Below are 24000 nucleotides of genomic sequence, written 5' to 3'. Positions count from 1 at the left end.
TATATATATATATATATATATATATATATATATATATATAATATATATATATATATATATATATATATATATATATAAAATATATATATATATATATATATATATATATATATATATATATATATATATATATAAAGTGAAGTGTATAAAACTCATATGTAATGATTACTCTCAACCAAAGCGTTCTTATTTGCAGGTCGATAACCCAAATGTTTATGAGCTCATAATTGTAATGGAAATACTCTCAAACCAATGCAAATTATTGTCCATTTCAACAAGGTTGAATCAAGCCCATAATTGATTGCGTTCGGTTATTAAAAAACAAACAAACAACCCCCCCCAACCCCCCCCCCCCCCTCTAAAACTTGACCTTTTATATAGCGCAATATCTACTAAATGTGCTCAAAGAACTTTACAAAGGGTCCCTGATCAACAGCAACACGTAATATGTAGAACGAAACGTGACGCTTGTTAGGCGATATTACAATTTTTCGTACAGAGACAACGCTGTTAATGGCCAGATACTCATTTTACACCCGAGTACGGTGAAAGAATGGGAGTAAAGAATCTTTTTCCTAGCACTCAACTATGCGCCGAGCGAGGCTCGAACCTAGGACCTTCTGATCCGAAAGCGTATGTCATACTACTAGTTCACATAGCCGCACAAACAGACTTGTAAATATGTGCGCCTATGTCCAAACAAATAATATGAATTGTCGTTACTTTATCAGATCTTATCACTTACCGTCATGTCAACCATAATTTTTAAAAAGATTAAACTAAAACACTTGACACACAATCTAACATTGTTGTCTTTAACAACCCAGCTTTTTCCCTATCAGTCGTCAGTCCTGTGTTGTTCTAGTCTCTAACTGGGTGTCTACCTCCCATAGTGGGCAGGGAGGTACTTACTGTGTCTTTTATCCCCCTGTATCAGTTTTCTAACTTGCTTTCTGTCCTTGACTTGGAAAAAGATTACTTGGTTTTGTCCTGGCCTTGGCCGAATACCCTGGCTGAGAGGGAAACAGTCGATTGTATAATTATAGTTTTGGGAGATGATATTTTTTTCCTTGTAAATCACCTCTCTGTTATGTATTGTTATTTTTTTATTTGTAATATATGATTTGTAAATATTTGAGTGTATTCCTCTTAGTGGGATCTTGTGCTGATGTCTGGTAAGACTTTTAAGTGATCTCAAACTAAGTACTTTGATAGTGTGCTCTTGCAATCTACATCTGTTTCCTATTTGAACCAATTCCCCTTTGTCTTACCTTTTCTCGTGTGCTTTAATTGTAATTCTAGAACTTTTTACTCTCCCATTTTCTTCCTTTTTACTGGCGCTGATATAACCTTAATGTGTTGCAAGCGCCGTAAAACCCTTAAAAACAAAACAACAAACATTCTAGTCTCTAACGGTGTACTTACTGTATTCTATATTATATTATCCACCGTTTGATGTAATCCTTTGACACATAGAAACAGAAACACAAGTCAGTCAGAGTCAGTGTCATGTCGCCTTCCTTCCCCACACTGGAAATAGTAACCGACAATGTTGTAGGATAGGAGGAGATCAACAAACCATTTAGTTACAATGTTGACACATTGCTTATACTAATGCCAATTGCCAATACCTGAGACAAGTAGTTGTAGAAGTATCTCATATGCCTACTGCTTCTTCTTATCGATGGCATTTAATACATAGATAGACCCACCTGTAGAAGTATCTAGTGTGCCTTCTGCTTCTTCTTATCCTTGGCATTTAATACATAGATAGACAGACCACCCCATGTCTTAAACTTAAAACGCTCTCTACCCTACACACGTCAAATAATGAAGCGACAGTGACAGAGTGTTTATGTACGAGTCAAAGACTAGCTTTCTCTCTCTCTCTCTCTCTCTCCCCCCCCCCCCGGCCCCCCTCGCACTCCATTTCTATTCCATGCTTCTTCTTCCCACCCCCCCCCCCTCACCTCCCCTCCCTTACCCCACCCCATCGTTCTTGGTCCATGGTTCCAGTTCCAGGTTCCTGGTACCAATCAATGGTGCTTGGTGAATAGCGGTGATCACCGTGTGGCCAAATGATCACCTCATGAGGGAGGGCTTAATGAAATGAATGATCGGGGAAATCTATAACTATAAATACTGTGTCTACTATTCAAAAAGGATTGTATCGATAGAAATTGTCAATTATTGTGACCGATCTCCTCAAATTAGTGCTCTGTTGGGTTTATCCATGTGCTTGAAATAGAGCCGAAATAAATGCCCTCATTGTAGATAGTGACTTATGTTTCCTATACTTAAACCCCCCCCCCCAAAAAAAAAAAAAAAAAAAAAAAACCGAAAAAAAAAAATACCCCAAGCAACTCCCATCAAAATATGAAACAAAAAAACAACAACAAAAAAAAACAAAACAAACAAAATACAAAAACAAAACAAAAACAAAACAACAAACAAAATAAAAACCAAAGCAAAACAAACAAAAAAAGCAACCCCCCCCCCCCCAAAAAAAAAAAGAAAAAAAAAAAAAGAAAAACCCAACAAAACAAAACCAAAAAACAAAAAAACAAAAACAAAAACAAAAGCAAAAGAAAACAAACAAAGGGGGGGGGGGGGAGGGGGGGGAGGGGGGGAGAGTAAAGGAAAGAAACTCAAATTTTCTGACAATTTGACTTTATACTCAGATTTCTTCATGATGTTTATTCCGACTTAATACCAGATTAAATCAGTAGCTCACATTTTTACTTTACCTCTCTTCTTTTATTCAAGTTTTCTTGTCATACCGCTGTTATCGAAATAAAAAAAATGGAGGGGGGGGGGGGGGGCACTGGTAAGCGCACCTAAACTTTAAATATCAATGAAATGCTTTTTTTTGTTTGTTAATGAAATGAACTTTAACTGTCCAACTGGTGTGTATTCAAATCATTCCAAATCAAAATGTAATATCATTCATTAGATAACAATGTATTGGCTATTATTTTAATAATGGGCCATTAACCTTAAAGTTCTATTTCAATCATGGTGATTATGAGTCATTTTATCCGTTATTGATTTTCAGAACACATTGAATATATTTATTTGATACCATGTTTTCTGTTTGTGTCACTTAAAAAAATATAAGAAAATGAAAAAATACAAAAAAAAAAAAAAAAAAAAAAAAAAAAAAAAAAAAAAAACCCAAACAAACAAAAAATAAAAATAAAAACAAAATCAAAAACGAAAAAAACCCAACCCCCCGCCTTAAAAACAACAAAGAAAATAACCAAAAGTTGAAAAAATGTTAATTGTTAAACAGTTTCAGTATGTACTTACACGAATATCTATATGGAATTGATCGATTTTTCGAATAGTGTGGAATAGAAAGCACCGTATTAGTTTTAGTATTAGGTAGCCCTGAGGACTTTGCTGTGCGGTTGTGGTGGTAGTTTGGGGCGGGGGAGGGGGGGGGGGAGGAGGGGGGGAGGGGAGGGGGGGGGGGGAGGAGGAGGGGGAGGGGAGGGGGGGAGAGGAGAGGGAGCATGTCATTGTACAGACTTCTATCCTGATAGTTTGTGATAGGGATATATGAGAATGGACACCTTGTATCCATTAGGGAGGCCACTCGGTGTATATAAATGTGTATATCAATCAATGATATAACGCTGGTAATAGGTAGGTAAGTGTATTCCAATGTCAATAGAAATCACCCATCGATCCTTCATTCCGTCTACTCGATCAATTATATATAGTTGTAACCCCCCGTCTCTAAGCGGTATTATATGCCAGGTTGTACCTGATACTTAAAATCGAATTTTTTTTTAAAGCGTTATTTATAACATTCGAGTTAAAACGATTGTCCTTTTCTTTTGTTGAGAGCTTTTATATGTAGCGTAATATCCACTAAACCTGTTCAAAGCGCTTTACAAAGGGTCCCTGACCAACAGCAACGCGTAAAATATAGCACATGACGACGGCTGTTAGGCAATATTACAATTTTTCCGACAGAGACAACGCTGTTAACGGCCAGGTACTCATTTTACACCAGAGTACGGTGAGAGAATGTGAGTAAAGAGCCTTTTCCAAGGACTCAACTATGCGCCGAGCGAGGCTCGAATCCAGGACCTGTCGATCCAAAAGCGAGTGTCATACCACTAGACCACATAGTCGAAATTATTGACGAGATTGGGATTTGTTGTTTTTTAAAAAAAAAATCGTTATTAGCCAGTGAATTGCCGTACTCTAGGAAAAAAAATGGCCAGAAATGTCGTCCTCCTTCAAATATCGATCAATTTAAATGACCCTCATCTTGAAGAAAACTCTCAAACCTGGGACCTCGTGAAATGCCGTTATTCTGACAATTTTGACTTTAATCTTGATGTTCGTAATCTAATTAATTCCGAAATATTGTTATAGTGAATGACATAATCAGTCGAATGGTGAAAAGTTTTGAACTAAAATTTTGCCATGTTTAAATTAAAATCATGAATGAGTTTTTTTCACAAATGATTAAATCAACCCTTTTTGTACATCTTCGTGAAATATCAAAGCTTAATTTCACTTCTAGATATTTTTTTAAGCTAGTCAAGTTGAAAAAGTATGAACTTCGAGAAAGAGTTGCTGGATACCTTTCCCATACATCTGACCATAACTTCCATGAAAAATCACCCGATTTATTTCAAATAAAGATTAAAATGGTCTAGTGAGCATATTCTTTCAGAAAATGCTAAAATAATGGAAATCCAAAATTGTCACCTTCCGACTGATTATCTCTCTCCTTACCAGCCATTTTCAGGATTTTCCCCAAATTTTCACACCCAACTAACACAAAAATATATTTTTTATCACTCAAGAACAATAACAGTAAAGTTCTTGCGATACATAATTTCTTTAGCAAAACATGCTCTCCAACACACTGTTCATTATCTGAACATTTTATGATGTACAAGGGACATTTGAATAGGAAAAATGTTTGTTGTATCGTAACGGATGGGACGATTTTCCTGTAGTTGGTCAGGAAATGGTTAAAACACTGACACATATTACCAGATTGACTCGTTGGGTCACAGTTTCCCCTTCAACGGTCGGTATGAATTTCTTTCATTGCTCAGAGCCTCAAATCGAATCGAACCGACTTCAACAAGGAGGGAGAAACGTTTTGGTGACAGTCGCATCGTTGTTTCTGGTCTCCTGGTGAAAACAGTTTCAGGGCACTGTTAAAAGCCAAATGCCCGCAAAAAAGAGTTGAGCTTTTATGTAGCGCGATATCCACCAAACGTGCGCAAAGCGCTTTACAAGGGGCCCCTGACCAACAGCAACACTTAACATGTAGGACAAGACAAGATAACACTATATGCGTTTTCTCCACTCTGATGCATTGATGCTGTCTGTCTCTTTGTACTTTGTTTAACAATACAAAATTTCAGTTGTTTTTCTTTTAATGTAACAACAGCTGTCATTATGTGAAATCGACTCATTACGACCCGGGCTCTATGTTTAGCCGTGACAGAGAAGTTCAAACATTACCAACCTCAAATAATTGGGGTACGGTCACATACACATGCTAAATCCATAAAGTCTGAGAGTTTGATAAGCTTATTACCAATATAATATTTATTCCAATCTTTCTAATAAAGACATTATTGACACTATACATACATGACGTAGATAGGAAGCTATACATATATAAACATCGATGTGATTAAACAAGGCCAGGGGTAGAAGAAAAATAGATTAAAATTACTATAGATAGAGAGAGAGAGAGAGAGAGAGAGAGAGAGAGAGAGAGAGAGAGAGAGAGAGAGAGAGAGAGAGAGAGAGAGAGAGAGAGAGAGAGAGATTATTTATATATCTTTTTCTGAGCCGTACTGGTCGTATCCATTTGATATCGAGATTGTCTCTTGTGTGGATTTGTTGATCTGGAGATCGGGTTGGCAAATCGGACACTTCTACTGCGTTGCTTGTTGCTTTTTGTAGTTCTCTCCACCTTCAGGCTGGACGGCTTGAGAACCAGTTCAGAGTCGGAACTGTACTCGTTCCCGTGGTGTTTGTGTGTATCGTATGCCGTTGTATGTGATAATATATTTGTATTAGAACGTAGCGGCGACTGACCCTTCTCGGGTCCCCGAGATACCCGCTCGCTGCTAAAACTTCTATAGGGATGGCCAAGTTGGACATATCGCTCTACTTGCTGACGTTTGACACTGTCCTGGGTAGAGTATCCGTTGTAACGGTTTGCCAGTAGAAATAGTCCTTGTTTGTCCGGTATGTTTGAATCGTTCATCTTAGAATGGTCGTAAGCTGGATTTTGTACGGCGATTTGACTTTTTGCGCTGCCAAGAGATTTGTTCGGCATCGTTGCAGGGCTTCTGTCTCTAGTTTTGGTGTTGTGGATCACGTCATAACTGGTTTGTAAACTATTTTTGCCAGAGGTTGAGGAGGGCGAGGAATCCCTACTACTGATGTTGTTGTACGGTCGACCTCCGGCAGTTTTGGTTGAGTTGTGAGAGTTATACCCCGTGGATGAGTTGGTCGTCGAAGTCCCCAATTCTCTTCCACTTTGCTTGTTGTTGTCTCTCACGTTTTGGCCACTACGGTTTGCGATCAATCTCTGCACACGGGTTTGTAAATCTGCACGCGTCACTCGGTTTTGCGCCTTTGGTATGGGATACTTCGATTGCTGAGACACGGCTGTCGGTAAATCCTCCACGCTCAACTGCCTGGGCTGTACATCCGAGTTTAGACTTGACGTGGACGTGGAGGTCATCTCCTCACGACTGACGGCCATCGGGATGCTTTCCTCACTGGCGTATCTTCGGAGTTTGGTCGGACCTTGATTGACGTCACATTTCACGTTAAACTGTGCAGTCTTATTGCTATTGCTACAGCTCTCTTTCTCTGTAATTCCTCGTTCGCTCTCACCATCGAAACTCCCACGCTTTCCTTTGTTATTGATTCTATATTTAGACGGACTGTCGGCCCTGTCCTCGGATTGTTGGCTCTTTGTTAGAGGGATTGTCTTCTCCTCGAAATGGACCGGCTCTGCTCTGTAAACATGGACTCCATGATTTCCATTAGCATGGTGACTATGAGGATTGGTATGGGGATGCGTTCCATTTCTAGGGGCTTTGTCAGCGGACTGCTGCGGTCCGCTGTTTTTATCGGTAGACACGCCGGTGATCGTTGCATTGCTGATGCTGGAAGCGGTTAAAGGTGGTTTGATTTCATCGGATACCGCGTTGTTGTTATGTGTGGTATCTGCGTGGAGGCGTCGACAATCTTCCCCATCCTCCATCATTGGACTGTCTGCTGGGTAGGGGAACGTGTATCTGAAACAAAATTAATACCATAATAATAATACAGTAGACTCGTATGGATATTGTAACCGTAAAGCAGATGACCCATCCATCGTTAACTCAGCCTGACACTGACCCAAAAATGACATCAAAAGACAAGTCTTTGACCACAAAAAACAAAAACAAATCGTGAGTTGTATTCAATAGATCAACCAACGGAGTCACTTGTTTCCTTGAGCTTTACTAACGACAACTCAAACCTCAAAATGACGTCAAACTGTAAGTCCTAGTGGATTCTAGTGTCCGGCTATATAGATAGTATGCGCTTGGCTAAGAAGCTCATAACATTGCCATCCGGAAGTATAACGGACCAACACACAAAACTGTGTGTATCCATGAACGTTTATTGTCAGGTTAATACAGTTCAGTGAGCATTACTCATAAACGCGGATGGCAAAAAACAATAACAAAGACCTGAGTGACGTCATCTTTGAACTATCTATAAGTTAACGATGGCTACGATGTGACCTGACCCATCCTTATTCTCCGTTTAGTCTCTAGTGTGCTATGGACCCGTCTCATCAAAACGGATTTATATCGGGTGATTTGGATGCTGCAAATTCAATTTATAGAATAAAATAGGGAGTCGGGTACTCTTTTCACACTGTCTGTAATATGATGAGAGAATATGAGAAAAGGGCCTTTTTTAAGGGCTTAGCTATGCGTCACCAAAATCGTCACTCAAACCAGGGAGTTGCTGTTCCGCAGTTGGGATCATACCTTCCCCCCTCAAAAAACAAAACAAAACCAAAACAAAACAAAAAACAAACTAAAAAAAAACAAAACAACAAACAACAAAAACACCCCCAACAAACAAACACACACACACACACACACACACACACACACACACACGCACACAACATAAACCAAACACACAAGGCCGTTCTTTATTACTCTATGGATATTTTCCACCGGAAGTCGATCTAACCCCAATGTGAAGCCTGTATAAAATTTCAATTTGTGACAACTCTAATGGCCTATCATTAATTCTGACTTGATTTATTCAAGTCATCACTCAAAATAACATTGTGAAAAGAACTTAAAGCAGACGTTGGCCGAGGAAATTGGTCGGCAAAATGGTTGTAACATAAAGAATAATAAAATATTTTCATCTCTCTCTCTCTCTCTCTCTCTCTCTCTCTCTCTCTCCCTCTCTCACCCCCTCTTTCTCTCTCTCTCTCTCCATCTCCTTTCCCCCCTCTCTCTTTTCCTCCCACCTCCTATTCACGTTTTATTTGACAATCGTGAGCCAACATTTGATGTCACAATTAGATTAGAGCTATTGTTGAATGGTGAAAACAATAATTTGATTAATGACCACACACCAGAGGTCGTCTCCTCCATAAATCGATATTGTCTTAAAACAACAGCCAAGTTCAATGTTGTTAATGTTAATTTCTCCATTATCAAATCGAGGGTCTCAATCGCTCAATTAATTGGTAAATCACTCATCTTACAAGCAAATGGTAGAGGTGAATTTTTGAAATTTATTTCAAATAAGATAATAAATGAAATTCCCTTTATTCATCCTATAGGGGAAATTTGTCTCTAGTGTCTATTCCAATGGAAGACTGGAATAACCAGGCGTCAGCAGCAGTGCAGCGCTACAAATTGAGCTAGGGCGAGGTAACTTGATCAAGGCCACACAACGCAGCGGCGGGTGATCGAACTCGGTACCTTTCGGGTACGAATCAAGACAAGACCCGAAACTCAGTGAATGTGAACAACCACCTCAAATTGGTATTATGTTGGAGTGATAAATATCTATGCCAAAAAATAAATTACAGTCATTTGCTTGACAAGAAATGAGAAATATCAGTTTTTACGCACTCTTGTTAAGTTCTCACCCTTCCTCGCGTCATGGTTTGATGCCGTCGTTAGGCATTCTATGAAGGAATATAGATAATCAATCAAACAAACATCTGATGTCAACAGCAAGTATCCTTCTTGCCCAAAATTAGCCAGGTTGCAGTTTAAGAATATATTTAATTGTGTTCACAAGAGTATAAATTTTACTTAAAGCTTCCTGTTGCAGACTATGTAGAAACGGTATGGGCTGCCTGAAGCCTGTGATAGTGAAAAGTCTAACGGAAGAGTGAAAATAGAGAGGCTTCGTCTTGGAACAATACAATGGACGTTTCGGGTACAAACCCTTCGTCAGTACAACAATACACAAATTAACATGGAAAGCGAGGACGAGAGACGCATGCGCACAACCAACATGACGTTCTCTCTCCAATAACTTTTCCGCCGGTGACGTCACAGACTATGGGTGACGTCCAATCAAGGGACGCTACTCTTTCGCTCATCTCATTCCTTATATCGTTTATGAGGACATGGGTGATATAATTTACCTCAGATGGACACTCTGCCTCTGTCTTAGTTGTGCCTCCTGAGGCGACATGGAGCTGGGCAGACGTTTGAGGATGTTCTCTAGCTCATCTTCCAGTCTTCGGACACGCCGCTTTAGATTCTCACGCTCGTCTTTTAGTTTGCTTATCATCTAATGGTGGATGAAAATGAAAATGAAATAAGTAGGCCTACATGAATACACATATCGCAAAACTCACTAAATTTGCTGAAAACGCTACAACGGATGTCAGACCAACAGCATCACTGATCACGTGTGATGTCAGACCAACAGCATCACTGATCATGTGCGATATGACATCTAGTCGCCCAAGTCTAAGTGTTACTATGCTTTTTTTTTATTACACAAGCACCGCTGTTACGGGTCAGATATCCATTTTATTTTACTTGACTATGATAAGAAAATATATGAGTTAAAAACATTAAAAAAAAACTCAACTCAGCGCCATCAAAAACAGGAGTCGACATTTCGACTTTCAGTTTCCTTTTTTTTCAAGTACCAAGTCTTGACCAGACATAGATGATCATGGTACGCCATTCATCTCTCTGATCAGATAGCCTAAAAAACACTAATATTACTCTTCTCTTTCTTTGTCACCCAGCTGTATAAACTATTCAGGTTACTAACCGAGTTTATTACTGCAGGATTATAGAGCGCATTGTATTGAACATTAATTTACAAGATTGTTTGGCGCTGTTTTTACCTTTCTTTCTATCTTATGTTTTCAAAAATGATACATTGAATGCCATTATGAGCTACTTTTGCCCTGTTGGGTACAACATAACTATTGGATTAACTTCAAAACTAGAAATTAGAATAATCTTCTTCTTATATATCTCCTCCTCCTCCATCTCCTCTTCCCTCTCAAACTCTCCTCTTCCTTAGATTAATAAATAAGCTTCAATTTAATATACGAAAACAGATAAAAGGGACATTTCGGGTTTCCAATTTATCAGCAAAACAGGATGAATGAAACACTACAGACGAATGAGATAATGTGGTAGTGTTTATTCATCTTTACAATGCCGCTACCTTATTATCTCATTCGTCTGTAGCTTCATCCATCCTGCTTTGTTGGTAAAATGGGAAACCCGAAACGTCCATTTTTCTGTTTTCGTATATTAAATCGAAGCTTAAATTCAATTTCACATTGTTATTTATTTCTTCGAGCTTCGAGCAGCAACATTTACATTTGATTAAATGAAATAGTTCAAACCTGCTTATCCAGTTCCTCAGTGGACATCAGACGCTTTTCACGGTGAACCAGACGATCTATGAGGTCAGGCAAGCTCTGGGAATATTTATCCGTCTCGTCAAACTTGTTCCAACAGTTGAGGAATAAATTGTCCAGGTTCTTTGTACGGGCTAGAAGCTCTTTCGCCTGAAATTGGGTTACAAAGTTATGGATAAGCTTAGCAATGTATGTAACAATACATGTTTATATAGGACAGTCACACTAGAAACATTTGTCTGTGTCGCCAAACTTGTTCCAACAGTTGAGTAATAAATTGTTCAGGTTCTTTGTACGGGCTAGCAGCTCTTTCGCCTGAAATTGGGTGACAAAGTTATGGATGAACTTAACAATGTATATAGCTATGCATATTTATATAGGACAGGCACTCCGGAAACATTTGTCTGTGTCGCCAAACTTTTTCGAACAGTGGAGGACTAGATTTTCCATGTTCTTGATTGCGAATGTATGTATGAACTTAGAACAAATAAATATGCACATTTATAACATAAATAAATAAATAACATTCCTTTTATTCATCCCCAAGGGGAAATTTGTCTTTAGGGTCTATTCCAAGGGAAAACTGGAATAACCCAGGCGTCATCCGCAGTACAGCGCGTAAAGTGAGCTAAGGCGAGGTGACTTGCTCAAGGCCACACAACTAGGCGGGTAGTCGAACTGGGTACATTTTGGGTACGAAGCAAAGACCGTACCGCTGAACCACGCTGCCCTATAGAGGTCGCTTACACGATTTCACAATGCTGGATACTTTTCTCAACAATTGATTTCCTCAACAGGCCACATGGAACCAAATTTCCATCTCATACAGCACAAGCCGTGTGTTAGGTATCCTTATTTTACCAGCACTCTATAGTCAGTTATTGATTCACAGCGCCGACACTAACGTTTTTCAATCGCCAATCATAATTTACTGGTCACTGACCTCATTCAAAATCGCTCGCATTTATTTTTAGGCGAGGCATTGTTCCAATTACCCGTCAAACCACAACTTAATCCCGAGTAAATGCCTATCAAAAAGTTAAACCGAAATTCAAGGAAATAAGTTATTTCTTGACGTATATGAATAATGGTACGATTCGGTAGTTTACCTTCAAATCGGAAGGTCACGCGTTCGAATACAGTTGATAACTTGGGGATTGTAATGTTCTTGTGGCTTACAGTCCAATCTGAGATGGACCTTAAAATGGGAAGCACATTATATATAATAATAAACTTAAGTTTACTGGAAAGGGCGTGTAACAATAATTAAATTATTTTGAATGACTGGCCATCAAGGGATATTACTCATGAGACTACATGTCAACTATTAAAAAGTTGTCTCCCCTGTGTAATAAAAATTAAAGTAAACACCCCCCCCCCCCAAAAAAAAAACAAAAAACAACAAAAAACAACAAAAAACAAAACAAACAAAACAAAACAATTTTGCTTTGTGGGGGTGTCATCTACTGACAAGAACATGCCTCGAATATTTCAATGTGATGTAACGTGACAATACAGGAAAATCTCACAATACACACACTCCCTTTATCCCTTTAACCCTCTCCTTACCAACCAAAGAAAGATCGACACATTCGTAACGATACAACCAACAGTTTTATCATTCTGATTTCTTTTGTACATCACCAAATAAAAGTAAAGAAACATGTTTTATTACAGCAATAAAAAACATGGCACTGTGCAGTAGTGTCCATTTTAGCTATCAATTTTGTGTATAGAATGTACTTGTTGCTTTCTGTTTGAATAAGAAAAATCTTTTTTTTTGTGTGTGTTCTGTGAATGTTGAGTTTTGGGAAAAGTCTGAAAATGGCTGGTAAGGAGAGAGTTAACCCGCTGTACCACCAAATTCGCCCACAAGACCAATTTTATGGCAAATCAGATTCACTTAAGAGTATTTGGAGAGATATGGCGAATCGCTATTTGTTCACTATATTTTGGGGAACGCTACAACCACATGGTGCTAGAAAAGTAGGTATCCGAAAAAGGTCTTTATTAGATTGTTCATTTGAAGTAATTGAACGGGGTGCTTGAAACTTGACATGAAGGTCAACTCACCTCTTTGTGAATCAGACCAAAGCTTAGAGAATCTTCTTGTTCGTCATAATCCACACCATGAAGATAGACAGCCAACTCGTCAAACATCTCCCTTACGTCCAGTGAACACGTGTCCGTCTGGGTTTCTTTAGTAGAATGAAACTCTCTTTGTCGACGAGACCTGGACGTAAGAAGCAGAATGAGCTATAAACTCCATAAAGGTGATAGTATCTATATAAAGTAGTACCTTGAAGTACTACTTTATGTTTAAATAACAATTTGAAATTGATTGTAAGCTTCAATTTAATATACGAAAACGGATAAAATGGACTACAGACGAATGAGATAATGTGATAATGACATTATCTCATTCGTATGTAGTGTTTCATTCATCCTGTTTTGTTGATAAAGGGGAAATCCTAAACGTCCATTTATGTTATCGTATATTAAATTGAAGCTTACATTCAATTTCACATTGTTATTTATTTCTTCGAGCTTCGAGCAGCACCAATTATATTACTTTACGTTTAACATTATAAGTCCCTACAAATAGCTTCTTTCATCGTAGTACTGTTTTAAAAGTTGGGCATCCAAACAAACACTGTATGTCCTATTGATGGTAAGCACAACTTTGTAAATCATTTGTGGCATGTGTTTGGAAATCAATTGCTGGATACCTTTTCCATTCATCAGACCATAATTTCATGAAAAACCACCAATTTACTTCAAGTAAGGATTAAAATTCTCTGGGGAGCATATTTTTTCAGAAAATGAAAAAAAAAAATGCAAATCGAAAATCTTCACCTTTCGACTGATTATGTCATGCACTGATACATTCAAAGTCATTAACGGATGTTCATAATCTGACAGGTCCACAATTTCTGATGGTCTTTTTGTATTGAATATAGGTATGGTCCCCCCCCCCCCCCCCTCATGTTACTTACACTACATCAGCCATCCCGTAAGAGGTCGACTAGAAATGGCTCGCCATTCTCCCCGGACTCGTAGGTACCAGTCTATTGCATTTTTCACTTGCCATCCCAGTCCTTGATGTCGTCGAACCATGATCTTGTGGGCGGCCTCTTGGCAGCTTGCTCTCTATTTTCTCTTAAATTAAGGATTTAATCATATCGGCTCATCGGCTATGTGGTCTAGTAGTATGACACTCGCTTTCGGATCGGAAGGTCCTGGGTTCGAGCCTCGAAATGATTCTTTACTCTCATTTTTTCACCGTACTCATGTGAAAAATGAGTACCTGATCATTAACAGAGTTGTCTCCGTCGGAAAAAAAAATTGTATTATCGCCTAACAGGCGTCATGTCCTGTTCTTTATGTTACGTGTTGCTGTTGGCCAGGGACTCTTTGTAAAGCGCTTTGCGCACGTTTAGCGGATATTGCGCTAGATAAAAGCTCAAAAGCTCAATTTTTTTTCGAATAACTAATGGTGTATTATTACAACATTGCATCCTCCTAATTCCTTACTCTAGCGGTGCTCTAAACTGCTGTCGCCTTCTCTCCCTCTGTAACTCATCGGCCATCCATTTCTCCACGCCCCTTTGTTCGGCTTCCGTCAGGTGATACAGGTTGGTGTGGACAAATTTGGTGGCTCGTTCTTTGATGTCTGGGTCAATGTGCAGTCTGGAGTGACCAAACCCTTCAATAGCCGCTGGAATAGAATGAATGCGACTTAACATCTAATGTTTATTCGTACATATTATGATTATAAAGATTTTTGCGATAAATGTCCATAGTTTTTACCATCCCCATTGATACGTACAATATTATCTCGTTCAACAGGCCACATGGAACACATTGTACAGTACACACATTAACATGAGCTTAAAAAAAATTGAGCTTTGTATAGCGCAATATCCATTAAATGTGCTCAAAGCGCTTTACAAGGGGTCCCGGGTCAACAGCAACATTTAACATGTAGGACGGGACATGACGCCTGTTAGGCGATATTACAATTATTCGGACAAAGACAACGCTGTTAACGACCAGGTACTCATTTTACACCCGAGTACGGTGAGAGAATGTGAGTAAAGAGCCTTTTCCAAGGACTCAACTATGCGCCGAGCGCGAGGCTCGAACCCAGGACCTTCCGATCCGAAAGCGAGTGTCATACCACTAGACCACATAGCCGCACAACATGCCTATAATATGGCATTCTTTGTTATCGACCATGGAACATAAATCAGAGGGACCCAAGGAGCAGTCTTGATGCACACTCACACTCGCACACACACACACACAAACACACACACGCGCGCGCACACACACAAGCATGTATACACGCACACGGACGCTCACACACAAAAACAATAACTGATGAACTAAAAAATCTTCGAGATGTTTTTCTGGGTCCCATTCATAGGGGATGTTACTCAATTATTTCAAATTTGAAAATTATTATGTTGGGTTATTTCCCTTCAGTATCGGAACCGCCCAATTCTCCCATGTTTGTTTACTGCCAAACCCGCGCATTTTTCTGTTTCCGACTTAGGCAAAGGTCTGTGGAGAGAGAGAGAGAGAGAGAGAGAGAGAGAGAGAGAGAGAGAGAGAGAGAGAGAGAGAGAGAGAGAGAGAGGGGGGGTCGTTATAATGTTTTAAGGCCCTATAACCTAACTACATATGGAACCACGACTGTAAGATTATCAAAAAATCGCTTTATTGTCTTTTAGAATCTCTATGATTCTAGAGTTTATGTTCCCATCTGGTAGAAATAAATATGAACACTTAAAACAACTTTCTACAGTGTTACTATGCTCAATTAGTTTGAAAATGCTTTATTTAATCTCACCAGAAGACCCTATGTAAGACAATTTTAGTTTCATAGAATGCGCTACCTGTAAGGTGTTGGGTATCCAATTGTACTTCCAATCTCCGTCACTGTCAGAAGCCGAGTTGAATGGACACTATATGAATTATCATGTTTAACTCACTCAACCCTAACACCGACTATATCCGTAGTTTACCCGGGGTTACTTTTATCCCATGCCTTTTTGCTACATTTTTATGAGACAGATTATAGGCGTAGTTAGTGTCAAAGCTAATGTTCTTAAATTTTACATGTTAATGGTCGTTGAATAAAACTATCTATACACATGCTCATTTTTAATACAGTTCTTTTTCCAATTTTGAAAAGTAGCAAAATCTGTAAGATTGAGTGAGTTAAGATGTTTTGCCTAGTTGGTGGTCATCTTAATCTAACGATGTATGAAATAAAGGTTTTCTGATCATACGGATAAAAAACTGTTTTGTATGTTTATTGTCAATTATTGACATTCGTTCTAAATTCCTCACCACTTTTGGCTACGGACGGATGGATGTTGATTTTGGCATCCCTGGTCCTTTCGTCATGGAGAGCTGCTTTCATCTTCTCCGACAACCACGGGTTGGTGATCTCCAGGATTTCCATCAGGGTGAAGAACGCTCTCGAGCTTTGAGAGGGTAAAGTCTCTAGGAGTTTTGTGGCGCGTTTCTCAAAATTGCTCTCTGCCTAGTGTGATGGAAATAGAATATTATGTTACGACTATCAATAACAATAACAATGTGAAGTTGAATGTAAGCTTCAATTTAATATATACGAAAACATAAAATGGACGTTTCGGGTTCCCCCTTTTTCAACAAAACAGGATGAATGAAACACTACAGACGAATGAGATAATGTGGTAGTGGCGTTGTTAAGATGAATATTGTTACGACTCTCAAGAGAATTTGAGAGATCTTTTTGCAAAGATTAAAAGAGTGATACAATACGATTGGTGGGTAAAACTCAAGATTTTTGGATAGGAGAAGCATCTTAGTTTTTTTTAAAATCTCCTAGTTGTTGTTAGCAACTCGGGGCAGAATGAAATTTCTATTGAACAAGCTACGGCTGCCTTTAGAAAATCATAGCCATGCAGACAAATTGAATATATTTTTTCAAAAAACAATACCTAATACTCTAATCATTATGTTTCTCATCATTATTGTAACTACTGTAGGGTTACACCGGTAGCGACTGTATATTTAAAGAGCAAAATCACCTCTAGCAAAAACTTACAGATATAGAAAACCATTACACATCTCTAGCTTTAAATTACGGAAACCGAAACCTGATAATACAAATCAAAATTTGAAAAATAAAAATAAAAGTAAAATTGAGCTTTATTTAGAGCAATATCCACAAAATGTGCTCAAAGCGCTTTATAAGGGGTCCCTGGTCAACAGCAACATTTAATATGTAGGACGGGACATGCCGCCTGTTAGGCGATATTACAATTTTTCTGACAAAGACAACGCTGTTAACGGTCAGGTACTCATTTTACACCTGAGTACGGTGAGAGAAAGTGAGTAAAGAGCCTTTTTCAAAGAACCCAGGACCTTCCGATCCGAAAGCGAGTGTCATACCACAAGACCACATAGCCGCACATAAAAACAAAACAAAACAAAACAAATTACAAGATAATACATAATCTAAATGATATAAATCCATCAATTTTGTTTACATTTTCCAAGATTACGTATACCAGTGGCGACAAATCTAAAATATATCTTCCAAGATTTCAGACCAAATTAAGACAGATTTCATTTATTATAGATCTACGTATAGTGAAAACATGGAATAGTCTCTGTTTTAACACCCCCAAAAAATTGCATGTTCTTTGAATCAATTTAAAATCTTAGTTCATAGGGAGTTAAAGTCTCTGAGATTTAAGTATGACTAATATGTTTTATTCTATTTTACAAAAAAAAAAAATAAATTAATAATTGATTACTTTTTGAGTTCAATTTGATTTAGTTGCTATCATTCTTATTTTATGTCATTAATATTTCATTGTACATTTAGGATTCATTCGATCATGACCAATTTTCAATTACCAGTTTTCTATGATAGTATTTTTCAATTTTACATTGCAGTATTGATATATTTTTCCTTACATTCAAAGTTGTGTAAAACTGTCTGTGAATGATACAATGCAAGCTATATTATGAGATTCTGTAATTATAAACTATTGTATTACACTTAAAGGATAATTCCTATTTATTAAGCCTGTTATAAGATAAGGTAAGGTAAGATACAGGGGTATTTTAATAAACACTATTGAAAATGTAAGTACTTGAAAATTGGCTATAACAAGAATAAATTGTTCAACATCCTGCAAATAGGATTCAGTACTCTGATGTCACGCCGCACGGCAACGGCGGCCATCTTGGTTCTAAACAAAGAAAATCATTACTTTTTATTCTTCATGCTGGCTAGAACTTTTCATATGCCTTGTGATCAGAATGTGTAAAAGTCAAAACAAGATCAAATTTATGTGTTTTTTTTTCCCTCTTGAAACGCTTTTATGCTCGACGGAGAAATATTTCATACGGGCGTCCGCCATTGTTCCGATAGTTTAGAGCCAGTGTTACTAAGTTACCATGCGTCATTAGGAAGGAAGTGACGTCACGACTGTTGAAGAGTATTGAGCGATTTCGGATTTCATCACATGATAGTACCAATCAAGACCACATACCGCACGTATGGGTCAGCGTTTATGTTAGGATGAACCATGATTAAAAGGGAATCTCAAGTTCAAGAGATTAGATATATGATTTTTAATTTTTGATTTTTCTTTTTCAAAAAATTATATAAATTGAACCCAAGTATTATATTTTTTAAAACTATAATTTCAATTTTCATTGTCTAAAATTTTTAATGTGCGGCTATAATGTGCTCTTGTGGTATGGCACTCGCTTTCGGATCGTAAAGTCCTAGGTTCGAGCCTCACTCGGCGCATAGTTGAGTACTTGGAAAAGGCTCTTTCCTCACATTCTCTCACCGTACTCGGGTGTGAAATGAGTACCCGGCCGATAACAGCGTTGTCTCTGTCCGCAAAACATTGTAATATCGCCTAACAGGCCTCATGTCCCGTCCTACATGTTAACTGTTGCTGTTGGCCAGGATCCCTTGTAAAGCGCTTTGAGCACGTTTAGTGGATATTGCGCTATATAAAAGCTTAAGTTTTATGTTTTTAATACCAAGCCGAAATAATTCCATTTTAACTGTTTTAGCGTCATTGGTCGGTCTTGAATCTGTTCTACTGGCCAATGGCCGGTCTTGAAAGGCAAAACTAATAATGTAATCCTATCGTACTTACTACAAAAGTACTATAAATTGAACCAATAGTATCATTTCTTTCATCAGAACATTCAGTTGGCCACAGGGAGGGGGGGTTGGGGGGGGATGTATTTTAATTGAGATTTTGCTCCGAATTTGAATGTCGCTTTGTGACACTTTGTCTTTGCTTGTCGTTCTCATGCTGCCTCTATCAGGTGTCAGCCCTTTTCGACGGAAATGCAAATATTAACAAATAGCCTCAGCGCTGAAAGAGTTAACTCACTCAATCCTAGAGATTTTTGCTACTTTTCAAAATTGGAAAAAAAAGTATTAAAAATGAGCATGTACGTGGATAGTTTTATTCAACTATCATTAACATGTAAAAACTACAAACATTAACTTTAATACTACGCCTGTAATTTGTCTCGGAAAAATGTAATAAATAGGCATGGGGTAAAAGTAACCCCGGGTACACTACGGATATAGACGGATATATATGTGCGGCTATGTGGTCTAGTGGTATGACACTCGCTTTCGGATCGGGAGGTCCTGGGTTCGAGCCTCGTGATCGGCGCATAGTTGAGTCCTTGGAAAAGGCTCTTCACTCACATTCTCTCACCGTACTCAGGTGTAAAATGAGTACCTGGCCGTTAACAGCGTTGTCTTTGTCCGAAAAATTGTAATATCGCCTAACAGGCGTCATGTCCCGTCCTACATGTTAAATGTTGCTGTTGACCAGGGACCCCTTGTAAAGCGCTTTGAGCACATTTAGTGGATATTGCGCTATATCAAGCTCAGTTCTCAAAAGAAAAAGCCATCAAGACCTAAAAACAAGGTCGCAAATGTGTCAAAAAATCTTTTTGACACATTGGAGGTTCAAGATGTGGAACCTGCAGCCCCCTCCACATCCACCTCCAAGGCGACCTCCACCCCCCCTCCTTCCCCAAACAAAAAAATTCTCCCCCTCATGGGCGTGGATGTTGGACCCACCCCCCATCTCCACTCCCGTGAGCCCTCTCTATCCCCCCAAAAACAAAACCCCACCCCTTCCCAGAATATGGAGCCACCAACACCAGTTGGGGGATCCACAGATCCCCCTGAGGGCCTCAAAGCCCCAAAAAATCTAAGAACCCAGAGGGACCTAAAAATCCCAAGGGTTCAAAAAAACTCAGCCCTAAAAAAACCGAGAGGCCCCCCACAGGGCCTCCTTCTCCTATGGAAGTCTCTCCTCCTAGGAGAATAAAAGTAAAAGGGTTGAAGGCAGGCATACTGCCTAACCTCCCCACAAAAAATTAGGATACCTAGTCAGACAAGATTAATTTCCTGGAACATCAGAGGGATCAGATCAAATAGAACAGAATTGGACCTCCTCCTCCAGAGGAATCCTGATGTAGTCTGTCTGCAGGAAACAAAATTACCAGCAGACGACTACACAGTAAAAGGATATACGGCCAATCATCTGATTCACTCTGATGGCCAGATAGCGTGTGGGGAGTTTCAATTCTCACGAAGAAGAGCACCCCCCACCGCTTGATACCAATAAAAACAAATCTTCAGGCAATAGCAGTGAGAGTGACATTGCACAGACCAATCACCATCTGCTCTGTGTACATCCCACCAGATCATCGCCTCCAGTCTGCCGAGCTAGAGGGAGTTCTAAACCAACTACCCCCTCCCTATGTGATAATGGGAGATTTCAATGCTCACAGTCCTCTCTGGGGAAACACAGACACAAACCAGAGGGGAAAGGCAGTGGAGGCTTTCATAATGAAAATGGATGTATACTTGGCAAACGGTCTCGAGGCAACACGGGTAAATATTCGCAATCTTACCACGTCTGCCATTGATCTCACTTTCTGTGATCCTACACTAGCCCCAGAGCTCTCCTGGACTGTGATCGATGACGATCACGGTTCTGACCATTTTCCAGTCTGCCTCGACATCACCCCGACTTCAAGGGCCCCACAGCCCAAACGTTGGAGTGTTCGGCGAGCAGATTGGGAAACTTTCTCACAGGAGTGTCACAGACTCCTTACGACAGAGGTGGACAGCTATGACAAATTCAAAATTATTTTAACAAATATCTGCAGCTCGACAATACCAACAACCTCTGGTAGACCGAGAAAACACAATCCCTGGTTTTCAGAGGAATGTCGAGCGGCCCTACGGGAGAAGAAAAAAGCATACAGGAAAGCGATGAGATTCCCAATCCCTGAGAATTTCGCAACATTTAGGAAACTACGAGCAAAGTGTAGGAAGATCTTCCGAGAAAACAAACGGAGATCCTTCCAAAACTTTGTCTCAAAAATAAATAGCCAGACACCCCTGAATAGGGTGTGGAGGATGTTACGGAAACTGAAGGGATCCGATAGTGATTCACTAAATCACTTGACACGTCCCGATGGATCCGTGGCTGAAACAGAACAAGAAATTGCCAACACTCTGGCCGGGAGGCTGGCGCACAGCTCCTCGTCTGCACACCACACACCACAATTTCTGCGCCATAAACAAAACGCAGAAAACACACCAATAAACTTTACATCTACAAACACTGAAGACTACAACAAACCATTTACACTTGAGGAGTTGGGTGCCTGCCTCCGTGACACAAATGTCACAGCACCGGGTCCTGACAACATCAGTTATGAAATACTCCAACATCTTCCACAAGATAGTCTGGTTGTCCTTTTGAATATCTATAACAAGATATGGACAACACAGACTTTTCCACCTAGTTGGAATCTGGCCACCGTGATTCCAATCCCAAAACCTGGGAAAGACCATTCGGACGCTTCAAACTACCGACCAATCTCCCTCACCAGCTGCCTATGCAAGCTGATGGAGAAAATGGTCAACAAGCGTCTGATGTTCTACTTGGAACACAACAACTCCCTCTCCGACCTCCAATGTGGCTTTCGAAAGAACAGATCAACTGTTGATCACCTTGTTCGACTAGAGAGCTTCATTCGTGAGGCCTTTGCCAAAGGTGAGCACTTGGTAGCAATCTTCTTTGACCTTGAGAAGGCCTTTGACACAACTTGGAAATTCGGAATCCTCAAAGATCTGCACAAACTTGGTCTACGAGGAAACCTTCCAATGTTTGTCAGAGCATTTTTAAACAACAGATCCTTTCAGGTCAAAGCAGGATCCACCTTTTCTGATCCATTTGATCAGGAAGAGGGAGTTCCACAGGGTAGCATTCTGTCTCCCATTCTGTTTGAGATTAAAATAAACTCAATAGTGAATGCAATGAGACAGAATGTTGACTGTTCCTTATATGTTGATGACTTTCTTGTATGCTATCGAAGTAAATCGAGTATGGACACCATTGAAAGACAGTTACAACTCCAACTAAACAAACTGTCGGAGTGGGCAAATCTCAATGGTTTCTCCTTCTCCCCATCAAAAACAGTAGCTGTCCACTTCTGCCGAAAACGCACCTGCATTAGACAGCCTGACCTTTATCTCAACAATTCCAGAATTGAGGTAAAGGACGAAGCCCGATTCCTGGGTTTGATCTTTGATAGGAAACTAAATTTCCTCGCCCATATCAAAGATCTCAGACTGCGATGCATGAAAGCAATGAGAATAATGAGAGTTCTGTCGAGCATGGAATGGGGTTCGGACACAAACACTCTTCTAAAGATATACCGAACCCTTATTCGATCAAAACTGGACTACGCATCTTTTGTATACGGCTCTGCAAAACCATCCTACTTAGGCATGCTGGACCCAATTCATCATCAGGGACTGCGCTTGGCACTCGGGGCTTTCCGCACTTCTCCAGTGGCAAGCCTTTATGCTGAGGCAGATGAGCCACCTCTCCATCTCAGGAGGAAAAAACTGGCTCTCCAGTATGTTACTAAGGTCACATCGCTGCACGACAACCCAGCACACAAACATGTACACTACACGGATAGGACACTAGAAGAAAAATTTCGCAAGCACCCAAAAATGACACCACCATTAGGTTGCAGAATAAAAAAAGACATCGCAGACATGAACATCAGTCTAGATAGGATACATCCATACGTCCAGGCAAAGACACCACCATGGTCCATACATAGACCAAACATAAATTTGGACCTAACAAAACTGGAAAAATCACAAACAGACCCACATATTTACAAACAGACACTAAAAGCAATATTACAAACATACAAAAACCATACTCACATATTTACGGATGGTTCAAAGAGCGCAGATGCAGTAGGATGTGCCTATCACTCATCGGAAGGCACAGGATCACTTCGCCTGGATAGAAATGTTTCGATCTTTACAGCTGAATCGAGAGCAATCCTAAATGCTCTCCGTTTGGCTGAGAGATCGAATAAAAATAAATTCTTGATCTTGTCTGACTCGCTGTCCGTACTTAAGGGGATCTCAAATTTTTATTGCACCGATCCAAGACTCATAAGTATCTTGGAAGGTGCAAATAAATTATTTATTAAGAAAAAGAAAGTTTGTTTTCTCTGGGTACCTAGTCATGTGGGTATCCAGGGGAACGAAGAAGCGGATCGACTGGCAAAAGAGGCGGTGAGCCAAGAATTACAAGAGGGCAGTAAAATCCCACACGCGGATTTAAAGATCAATATAAAAAAACATGTCCAAAAGGAATGGGAACGATCCTGGAGCCGAGATGTACATAACAAATTAAAACAAATTAAAAGTGACCTCGGCCCCAGACCCAACTCGGGGCTAAAAAGAAGAGACGAGGTAAAAATAACTCGACTCCGGATCGGACATACTGCCCTCACTCACCGTTTCCTTCTGGAGAGGGATGAAAAACCCCTCTGCAGAAGATGTAACTGTGACCTGACAGTTCAACACATTTTAATTGAATGTACAGAATTAGAACAGATAAGGTCACAACATTATGATAACAGAGACTTGAAGTCTCTGTTCCAGTCGGTCGATCCGCTTA

General features: G+C 39.6%; 3 protein-coding genes across 9 annotated transcripts in view; 1 reads left to right on the top strand and 2 right to left on the bottom strand.

The window, feature by feature from the left end:
* LOC144956509 (uncharacterized) overlaps positions 1–1843 on the bottom strand; it is a 30830-nt gene extending 28987 nt beyond the window's left edge. Inside the window, exon 1 of one of the 2 annotated variants that reach the window (XM_078887056.1) lies at positions 1426–1843. The gene's annotated coding sequence lies outside the window, so the exon portion shown is untranslated. The remainder of the gene's footprint in view (positions 1–1425) is intronic. The other variant, XM_078887057.1, reaches the window with a different exon arrangement.
* The window catches only part of LOC144956532 (uncharacterized), a 167751-nt gene that overhangs the window by 37067 nt on the left and 106684 nt on the right, over positions 1–24000 (top strand). The gene's annotated exons all lie outside the window — the stretch shown is intronic.
* LOC144956312 (uncharacterized) overlaps positions 5564–24000 on the bottom strand; it is a 20256-nt gene continuing 1819 nt past the window's right edge. For 4 of the 5 annotated variants that reach the window (XM_078886808.1, XM_078886809.1, XM_078886806.1 and 1 more), the window contains exons 3-8: positions 16292–16487; positions 14468–14651; positions 13007–13166; positions 10919–11083; positions 9686–9834; positions 5564–7301 (exon numbers count right to left, since the gene is read on the bottom strand). In XM_078886808.1, coding sequence (XP_078742934.1) covers positions 5813–7301; positions 9686–9834; positions 10919–11083; positions 13007–13166; positions 14468–14651; positions 16292–16487 — 2343 coding nt within the window. In that variant the 3' untranslated portion in view covers positions 5564–5812. The remainder of the gene's footprint in view (positions 7302–9685; positions 9835–10918; positions 11084–13006; positions 13167–14467; positions 14652–16291; positions 16488–24000) is intronic. The other variant, XM_078886811.1, reaches the window with a different exon arrangement.

Source organism: Berghia stephanieae, chromosome 11, assembly GCF_034508935.2.
Source record: "Berghia stephanieae isolate SIO BIC M18660-M18661 chromosome 11, UCSD_Bste_1.3, whole genome shotgun sequence".
In the NCBI taxonomy this organism is placed as follows: domain Eukaryota; kingdom Metazoa; phylum Mollusca; class Gastropoda; order Nudibranchia; family Aeolidiidae; genus Berghia; species Berghia stephanieae.
This window is presented reverse-complemented; position numbering and strand designations above follow the sequence as displayed.